The following is a 10,682-nucleotide window of genomic DNA, read 5'->3' on the forward strand; positions in this document are numbered from 1 at the left end:
TACTCTGAAACAACTGATTTTGGAGACGGTGGTGGGTCTTCAATCTCTGGCTTATTTAAGTGTGACATATTTATATTTTGTTTAGTTCCATCATAGTTGAGAAAAATGGTTAGCTAGCTTGTATTGCATTCATCTGATGCGCAGTTTGTAGTGTAACGTGTGGCGCTCTTTTTGTTAATTTTTGGTTCTGTGTGGTCCCGTGTTGCTCTGCCATCTTTTTTCATTTTAGTTTTGTGCCATTTGTGTTGTGAATAATATGTTGTTATATGTTGTTTTAATATTAGTTTCACACAGGCTAAGATATGTAATAATTTGTGTGACTGCATGTAACGTACTGAAGGCCCTGTATCCGTTTGGTTTGGTGTGTACTGTTGCAGATATGTATGTGTGTATGTGTATATATTTAAAGAAAATTCTGTGAGAGTTAGTACTGCCTGATTTATTTGCTGTTTATTATTACACATTTTACAACGGCTCCAGACAATGGCGGACTTTCTCGAAGCTTTTGCTTAGGTTCTCCATGTAAAGCATCACACTGGTAGAATATATTCTGCTATTCTTGACAGAACATCGAAATAAGCTTGGACAAAAAGCAGTGATGATCTTTCATGTTTAGAAATGCAGATGTCTTGAAATGTGTGATAATTACAGTACATGATGACAAAAAGACACTTGTCACAACTTTATGTAGAATACCAATTACCAAGATGGCACACAAAAGGCATGTAACAACATTTTGGAACCATATAGTGGAATGTTTTGGCAATTTTTTTGTTTCACAAAGCTTCTATTGTAAGTAACGAGTCCTCATAATTAAAGGTGCACTCAGTAAATTTTCCTCATTAAATAAAGTTTTACTTCTAAAGAAATTATGAGTTACTTTGAAAGATATGTATATAATCATGATGTTTCATATGAGAAAAAGGGTCCTCTCATGGGTGCTTCCATGTAAGGATCACATGACCATCTGAATACTACTTGCTTAATCTCAATTACCGCCCTATTATTGGACACTTTCACTTGTGGGTTAAATTAATCATGGCTTACTGCAAATATAAATTTTCTACCATGCCATCTTTATCTGAAAACTATTGTGTTTGAATGAGGCAGCATCCATGCCCCTAGGTGTCAGTGTAAGTACTGAATGACATAAACAAAACTGAGTGCACCTTTAAATCAATGCCAAAATAAAGCTGCCACGATTCAGTGCAGTGGATTTAAAAATAATAGATGAGTTTTTACTGGTTTAAATGGATCTATAAGGCATTCTGGTAATTGTATATCTGCAATATTTGTCAAGATTAAATACATATTTTTTGCTCTTTATATATATATATATATATATATATATATATATATATATATATATATATATATATAGTTGCATTCTTAAATTAGATTTACTTTACAACCACATAAGTATTTGTTTAGCAAACTTTTCTTTCTTTGGACACTGTACATAAAAATAACAGGTCACCATAAATAATAGCACTTACATTACACATTCAGACAATAACATAATAATTTCTGGGTGTCAGGATTTTAAATAGCTCATAATGAGAAGTGCCGTCTCTGTCACAGCACATCCTTTGAAGTTGAACTCCAACCAAAGATGAAGAGTTCAGTCCTTGCTAGCAAGTCTCTCCTTGGGTAAAAGTCTGTCCAGCACCTTTGTTTCACGACACAAAGGATCTATCGGAGTCCATGGCTGCTTCTTGGTCCCTTAGAGTTGTCAATGACATGATGTTAATGAGGGAAGGACACACAAATCAGGATCAGCAAAGACGTAATGACAAGAACACAGCTATTGGACACCTACGAGACTACAAGAAAGCTGGAGTATATTATTTAAGACTGACACCCACATCTGGACTGAGTGCTTTTAAGAGTCATTCACACAAATACAAAGCTTCACGAGACACAAGTAGTTAGGATTGTGGAAAGGTGCTCATGATAAAGGGATAGTTCACCTAAAATTTAAATTCTCTCATTATTTACTTATCCTAAGGATGTCCCAAACTTCTATGACTTTCTTATGTGGAACACAAAAGGACAATACTGGTATATCTTTGCTATGAAATTACAGTAGAGCTTTCAAGCTTAAAAAAGGACTCAAACGCACCATGACTATGTTCCATGCCTTACGATAGCTTTGGGGAGAAAAAGACCAAAATTCAATATTTACCTCCAGTGAGCTGTTAACACAAGAACCACTGTGATCGGGTAATTGAGTCAGTGAGTTGAACTTGAGAAATGGATCAGTCCAATTCATGAGCGAATCATTCAGAATGGGTTGGGAACCAGATTAATCATATTGTTGAAAATATTCAACTCAAAACAATGAGTCGATCACAAATAAAACATCACCATTTCTTTCTCGAATGTGCCAGTGAGAGCTAGGATAGTAAATAATTACTTAGATTTGGTCTGTTCCTCATACAAAAATATCATGTCTTTAGAAGGCTTGGAATATAGTGCACAAGTTGAATAAATTGCTTATTTATGGTGATTTTGAGTCCATTTGAAGTTTTTAAGCTCCAGTCACTATTCATTGTATCTATTTATTCAAAATGCATCCTATAGTGTTACACAGAAGAAGAAAAAAGTCATATGAGTAGGAATGACATGAAGGTTAGTAATTACCAAATTTTCATTTTTGGATGAACCATTACTTCAATTTTTAGCATTTTATCATTTTCGTGGATAATATAAGAATCATTTTACCAATCTTTCTTTATCTCTTCCATGTGTCTTGCTCACTCCACTCTTTATTACATTCCTTTCATTAATTGCCTTTCATTCGGAATTTAAATAACATTTTCCCCCGAATTCTCTATTCTCTCTATCATTTTATTCCACAAGTCTCTTGCTATCGGCACCCGCAGCCCTCCACCACCATGTCTTGATAGTTTTTTAACACCACACGCTCCTCTTGGTCCAGGTAGAGTAGAGCAATGGGGCTCAGAGCTGTGGGAACGCAGCAGGCTCGAGGCACTGCCCCGTTTACCGAGTTGACCAGCGTCTGCACCATGGCATGGCTAGATGAATTCATATGGTCAGCCAATGGGAAGCGGCACTCGCCGAGGCAAAAGAAAGCATCGTAACCAGACGGAGCCACAATCCATTTATTCCAGCCTAAATCTTTGAAGTCCACATACAGAGGGTGCCGACGGCAGCGAGCACGGGAGAGGCGTTTGAGCTTGGCAGCCCTCCCGCCATTCCGTTTCACTCGCTTTTCATTCCATCCCCCCTGCCAGCCGACATCCGAGCCCTGACCCCTATCATTCTTAAACCTGACCCCAGTCCATCTGCCTCTTCCTTTTCTGTCAGCAGGGCTCCGCTTTTTGTGGGGGACAAACGGTTCAGTGAGCCCATCATGACTGTATGTCACCAGGAGGGGTCTTTGCCTCACCCAGCTGGGATCGTCCTGCCCTACGGACCTGCGTAGCCGCAGATGTCTCTCTTTTGGAAGGCTGCTGTTATCTGCTATAATATCCAGGATAAAATACAGGCTCCTTGACTTCTCAGATACACTTTGGAAGACTTCTCCATGAAGGGGAAAGGTTTCCCAGACTTCTGTGGTCTTTGAATCTCTAGTCAACCGACGTGAATGGAGGAGTTTGTGTTTTGACTCAGGGTCATCATTGGAAAGATAAAGGCTGACCGTATGAGAACTTGTGCCTGGCCCCTCATGTAGGAAACGTAGCTCTGCAGACACCACACTCTCATTAGAAGGAATGGAAGACAGATTGAAGCCAATGTGAATGCTGTCTGATGCCCCTTTCTGCACTTCTGGCAAACTTGTAGACTCTGATGATGATATGGGTAGGGAAAAGGGAGAGAGACAGACAGATTTCTTAAACCGTAAAATATATTTTTTCCCATCATGTTCAAACACTTCCCCTACCTGCTTCAGGTTATGGCATAATCAACCATATAAGTAATAATTACACATAATTTTCTGTGAGCACTTATGCCAATGCCAAGACTGAAGTGAAAAACCTCAGAACATTGAATAGTACGTTTTATTTTAGTGGGCATGCTGGCACCAAAGGCAAGTTAAATAAGTTCCACACATTTTTATGTTGTGATAGTGGTAAATTTAAACTTTATGGCTGCCAAAAGAACAAAAGTTCTGAACAATCTCTGCTTATACCTGTGTGGTGAAAGCATCGGACCGTGTTGGCTCCTTTCACATGCTGGGAGGGGAAGCTAAACTCTGGGTATTCGACGAGATGATACTGTTGAGTGTGGAATCGATACAAGTCTAGAAGATACTGGGGCACCTGTACTTCTGCACTGGGGTTGGGGTGTGATTGTAGTCCCAGGCGGGTCAGTAGAAGTTTCTGAATGGTATGGGCCAAACTAGGCCCCAGAGTGGTGGGCAGGTTTCCATGAGTTTGACTGAGACCCCTCTGGTGAACTGATGAGGCTTGAGGTAGCAGCAGGATCATCAGAACCAGTAGGCTAGCAGGGAACATGTTGGACCTGTGAAGAGGAAGTTTAACAGAAGTCACTTAGACCAGCATGTATTTCTGGTTTATGCGGTCTAGCAGGTTGACTAGCATAGCCATCAACAAGCATTTCTGGTAAAGCTAATTGACCAAGGAAAACCAACAAACCAGTTTTCCTGAGTGGTGGACAAGCATTGAAAAACAACATATAGCAACAAGGCTGGTCTTGTCAGCAGGCTGAATGTGAACAAACACACATGAACAATTTCATTGTGTGAGATTTTTTTCTCTCCTTTGCATAAATTGGGGTCTGTTCTGTCTTGGTATTGAGTTATATTTGAATTTAACCAAAAGTCACAGACAATTGCAGTGTTTTTAAGTCAGACTAAGAAGCCAAAAACAAGGCTTCAAGGCAGTAGAATAACAGTCAGAAATTGACATCATGAGTTGTAATAGAGTGCAGCAATGCCTGCTCACTTTCTTTTTTCCAATTTCCAAATGTGGTTCATCAATGCATTTTAAGCTAAGAACCGATGTAAACTAACCAGCTCAGAGGTGAATCAAAATATTACAAGCTTTGATTTGATGCAAAAAATTAAACTCTGACAAAAAGACAAAGATGGTGTTCTGAGGGAATTAACTACAATCCCATGAAGGACTGTGAATGATTTAATCAAATTAAAAACATTGGAAAATATAAGACTAGCGGGTCTTTAATATAAATTTGTTGATTATAAGTATAAAAACAATGTATTATATGTTTTTTGCTAAATATTCATATATATACAAATAAATAAGTACTGTAGTTTGAGAGTGTAGGGAGACACTGCGATTGCGTCATTCACAGTTTGTCATTGGACTGGGAGGTTATTGCAGGGCTCATTTGCCACGACTCTCTATGAAACATGTTTTTTTATGTTGAAAAGTTTAAATATGCAGACTGATGGCTTCAACAGGTGCATTTACCATCAAATACCAACCTCTTGGCTCACAGTAAGTCTGTCTTTAAAGGTTTATTGTTAAGTTATTGCTAAAAATGAATGCCCCAATGGAGATTTTTACTTCTAGAATGGATTTTTACTTCTAGAATCTGACTGTTACACTCTATTGCCCATTTTTTTCTTTTTTACATTGAGCCCTTTCGCTTTGTTTAGTCATATACTGAGTGATCTACAGGTAGTAGTCTGCTTTATTACATACAGTGGTAAAAAACTATCACTCTGGGTTTTTTATTTACTGAGATTTGTTGTTTTTGAGACAGTAATCACAGAAACAACATCAGAAGAGAACTAAAGTAGTTTCACAGAGATTATGGCCCTATGGTGTTTGATTTAGAGCCACACAGCAGGCCTTTTAGACCAATGAATTAAGCCTATGTCTCTCAAGCTTATTTAACTGACAAATGAGAACACCCCAAAATAACATTATCTGAGTGCTGTGTTCTTGAAAAGCTCATACTATATAACCTACTGTATATGCTAATTTCTGTTGTCATGTTTAGTTATGTTCTTTACATTGTTTTCTAATGTAACATGTACAGTATAGCCTGAGGGTTGCAGACTTACAGCTTGTTTGGATCATGTTTGTGGTCTCAGAACTGTTGTTCGTCCCAAAGTCCCTATTATGCAAAATAAAGTCTGTCAGCTACTCAAAATTCTGGTATGATATTACATGAAAAGACATTACTTTTTGGTTTGGTTTACTGGTGAACTAAAGGGAATAATTGGCTTGCCCCTCATGTTATTCCAAACCCATATGACTTACGCAAAACACAAAAGAAAAAAATTAAATGCAATAGAAAAATTGTTACCAAAAATGGAAACATGCTATAATCCATAATGAAAAGATATTATCAAAGCTTACAGTAGTGAACACTATTCTTCTTGTACTGCATGTCCACTGTCTCTGAATCCCCTAACCTTTAAATAGCCTTTTACAAATAAGTACTTTGGATGGGTTTTGAGAGAGGTGTGAGGGCTAATTTGAGATCTTTGAGAGATCAAGCATTACTAAGCTCAACAAAAATCTCCTATTGTTTTCCATTGATGAAAGAAAGTCATAAGGGCTTGGAACAACATGAGATTGAACCAGATGGCTTCACCGAGGCCAGGAAAACAACCTTGCATTTGACTCAAACGAAATGTTATTTTGATCTTGAATCTGCAATTGAGCAGTGACATCTGTGGGAATCTTGGATTTCCCTAAACAACAGGTGTTAAACACACTGCAATATAAGGATATTGGCCTATTTTTTGTAGTCCTCCCGATGTCCTTTATGCCCCACTCTCCCTCTCTCTCAGATTCATTCACAAAAACTCCAGCCAAATCCTCAGAGGACACACAGGATAAGACAGTCCCCCACGCCCACAATATCTGGCAGTAAAGTAGATTAAGTGGCTCTTACCTATCCACTCGATTGTTCCGCCCAGATGTGTAACTTTCAAACAGAGCAGCTCTCCTGAGGGCCGCCTCCCCACTAAAATTTTATTAGACACTTCTGTCTTCCCTGCAGTCCCTCCCCCAAATCGGTGTGTGCTCATGCTACATGTGTGTTATGGCCTCTTTTGTGACTGGTTTCTCCACATGTAATCACTTCATCTACCGGGAGAGGAGTAATCATGCAGAAAAGGCGGTGGGGGCAGAAGGAGGCATTTATTAGATTCCTGACTAACCCAAGAACAGACGGAGGGGGGTGTCCCCAGCAGAGGAAAGCCAGCCAGACTCGTGCCATTACCAGAGAGATTTGACCTACTGACCTGGCACTGGAGAGCAGTGTGTCTTTTCGTCTCTTTTTTTATCCACTTATCTCTTTCAGCTTTGCTATCTCTCTTCTCTTCCTTTTTCAGTCTCTATCTTTTTCCTGTTTTTATTTCTTCCTTTCTTTTTCTTATCAGTTGCCTTCCTGTTAAGCATGACTGAAACTGATATATTGTTACAGAGCTACATAACTCTATGAAAGGCCAGTTCTCTCTGCCTCTTGTTAACCCCCCCCCCATATTTTATCAAGTCAGCAGTGCAGGGCAGTAGGGGTCATGGTGTCTCTGCTTGTTGCTGATTTATGCTCCAACACTGTCTTCATGTTTCACATTTAACTCCGTACCTCCATCCTTTCGTTCCTCTGCTCTCCTTTCCTGTTGTTCTTCCTTTCTTTAATTCCCTAGACTGCTCCCCACAATTTTTCCATTTGTTTCTTAAAGGTGAACTGTGGAATTGCTGTACCACTAGTGGCATCAAATGGAATTGAAAAAGGAATGAGTGTTTTCAAATAACTTTACCCAAAGAACTATGCCACAGACCCACACTTTTTGGTAAACTAAACATATGAATGGCTTAAGCTGGGATATGAGATGTTAAAGTAATACACATCATTACACATATACCTTTAAAAGACAGTTTGTTGGGGCACAAACAATGCAACAACTTTTTTTTACTTTTTGTCTTGACTGCTAATTGCACATGAAAAGTCACAGATGGGGAGAGCTGTACCTCTGTTCTGCTGAAATCCTTAGAATAAGGATTTCAGCCTGCAAGGTGGTTTTATTGGAGTATATTAGCACATTACCATAATTTATGCCAGCTGGGCGGATTAATAGATAATGACAGAGAACCAAACCTCAGTTTGTGCACTAAAATAATCTTCTATGACCATAAGTTTGTTTTTGCTCCAAACCAGAGGTCCACACACAACCATGCTGAAAAAAAGCTTGCTTAAACCAGCCTAAGAAGCCTTGTCAACAGTTCTTCAGCTGGTCTAACTGATCTTCAAGCCTGGCCTAGCTGATCTACCTGGTCTTCAAGCTTACCCAAGCTGTTCTTCAGCTGGTCTACCTGGTCTTTAAACATTGCCAAGCTGATTATCAGTTAGTCTAGCTTGTCCCCAAGCCTGGTCAACTGGTATTCAGCTGGTCTTGCTGATCTCAAAGGCTGGCATAGCTGGTCTTCAGCTGGTTTACCTGGTCTCCAAGCCTGGCCAAGCTGACCTTCAGCTGTTCTACCTGGTCTCCAAGCATGGCCAATCTATTTATCAGTTGGTCTAGCTGGTCTCCAAGCCTGGCCAACTGGTCTGCAGTTGGTTTAGCTGGTCTCCAAGCCTGGAAAATGGTCTTCAGCTGCTCTAGCTGATCTCCAAGCCTGGCCAAGCTGGTCTAGCTGATCTCCAAGCCTGGACAAGCTAGTTTAGCTAGTCTCCAAGCCTGGACATTTTCTGGTGTTAAGCTAGTTTAGCAGCTCTATCAGCTGACAAGTACCCAAAACCCTTTTAAATCCAGCAATTTATTCCAACATGAACAAGCTGGGAGACCACCTAAGACCAAAATGGTGAATTATGATAAGATGAAATTTCAGTGGGGACATGATCACGTTACACATGCATGCATTGCCGGCACACAACTTTCTAGTACAGACTGAGAGACACTCCAGAACTCCAGACAGATATAGGAACATGCACAAACACACACTTTCTATGTTGTTTGCCAAAGGTTCAGCTCAGAACAGACTAACGTGGTTTCCAAGGATGAGTAGAGTATACTAGAAAATATTTATAGAATTACTGTATCAAGACAACAAGATGATTTTCAGTGTTATTTTCTTAAACATAAGTGAGAACCTTTGCAGGGTTAAAAAAGAGGATTAAAAAAGCTATCTCAACTCTGGAACAACACATGACATATCGCAATGCAACTTCCCTGCTGATTGGAATCTGTCTTTATGATATTCACCAGGTAATGAGAGGGATTGCATGTTTCTTGTGTATTTTTTACCTTACATTTTGTCCACCAAGCTGACAGAGAGCTTAATCAAATGGTTCTCTTCCATGAACACTCCACACTCTTCTCCTACGTGCCCCTTCTAATAACCAGCCACAATAAGAAATTCATAGAACATCAGGAGTCTTCTGTGTTCCCTTACAATGCCTAGCAGGAAAATGCTGTTTGGCTGCTCAAACTTGCCACTTCGACTTGGAAACACTGACCTGTCTCTTTCATGTGATCTGATGAAGTATCTCCAGACTGATTGTTTTTAGGAAGCAAAACTGGATTTAGTGAGCAATAGCAATTGAATAGTGTTAACCTTCATCACAGAGAAGACAGTTAGTAAGGAGGAAGACTGGCAAAGAGCATGAAATTATTCTGATTTGGATAAAGCTTTTGGTTGATGCTGTTTGCTTTGACTGATTAGATTAGAGTTTACTCAGATTTGATCCACACTGAAAAACAAAGTTCACCTAAAAATGTTCAATCATCTAAAAAACCTGGTTTGATACAAGTCTGAATCAACTTGACTACATTAGATAATACCAGCAAAACTCATTTCAAAAGTTAGATCAGGTAGAAATAGTTCCTTAAGGTAACAATCGCAGGTTACCACTTTTTACCTGAATCTGTTTTGGCACTGTACTAATCTCTATATAATTGATGAGTCTCCATATAACAGATATTGCAAGGCATTTTACCGTGGAGGTTTTGTGTTTGCATGTGTGTTTGTGTGGTACTCACGTCCAGGTGAAGTGGGCGGTGTGCAGAGTCCATGGTTTGTCATTCAACTCCAGCGTTACGGACCCTCTCCTCTCATTCACTCACAAATTGACATAGTCTGCCTCCCTGTCTGTCGTCTTCTCTTGGTTAGTGAGTGCGTTTATAATAAGATAAGGCAGCGTGAGCCTCAGCCTCTCCAGCTTTTCCTCACACACTCATTCTGTTGTGAGTGTCAGAGAAGTGCACTCTTAAAAAAATATCCACCGGTTTCCCTCTGACTGACCTACCTTTGCTCCTCCTCACCTCCTCCACCCTGCTGTTGTGATCTCCACACTACCAGGACAAAAAACAGCAGCTAAGAAAAAGAGAGACAAAGTAAAAGAGAAAAAACAAGTGAAGAACTGGAAATTGTTGCAGGCTGAATTCCCTCCTGTCCCTCTGGTTTTGTAGCTGACTCTCTCCCTTCCTCTCTGAATCTTTCTGTCCTTCTCTTTTGCGCTCTCCTCCCCTTTTTCCTCTCTCTCTCTCTCTTACCAGCTGTTAAACTCAGTTAAACTCTAATTGACTTTCCTGTCCATTCTGATCCTCCCTGATAGTGATGTCACCAATGCACCCACTCCCTCCACCCCCCTCCCCAAACCTGGAACACACACACACACACACAAACACACACACATGTTGGTTTACCTATCATTATGAGGACTTTCCATAGACATAATGATTTTTATACTGTACATACTATAGATTCTATCCC

At 39.7% G+C, this 10,682-nt stretch overlaps 1 protein-coding gene across 2 annotated transcripts; it reads right to left on the bottom strand.

The window, feature by feature from the left end:
• Positions 1-434: 434 nt before the first annotated feature.
• On the bottom strand, positions 435-10,405 carry LOC127622911 (bone morphogenetic protein 2-like). 2 transcript variants are annotated; one of them, XM_052097073.1, is made up of 3 exons: positions 9,950-10,405; positions 4,157-4,488; positions 435-3,810 (listed from the first exon to the last, which is right to left on the bottom strand). In XM_052097073.1, the coding sequence occupies exons 2-3, from the start codon at positions 4,479-4,481 to the stop codon at positions 2,870-2,872; spliced, it is 1,266 nt and encodes a 421-aa protein (XP_051953033.1). In that variant the 5' UTR covers positions 4,482-4,488; positions 9,950-10,405; the 3' UTR covers positions 435-2,869. The 2 variants fall into 2 exon arrangements, with proteins under 2 accessions (XP_051953033.1, XP_051953034.1); XM_052097074.1 differs by lacking the exon at positions 9,950-10,405 and adding an exon at positions 6,020-7,442.
• Positions 10,406-10,682: the final 277 nt, after the last annotated feature.

Source organism: Xyrauchen texanus, chromosome 29, assembly GCF_025860055.1.
Source record: "Xyrauchen texanus isolate HMW12.3.18 chromosome 29, RBS_HiC_50CHRs, whole genome shotgun sequence".
NCBI classification, from domain to species: domain Eukaryota; kingdom Metazoa; phylum Chordata; class Actinopteri; order Cypriniformes; family Catostomidae; genus Xyrauchen; species Xyrauchen texanus.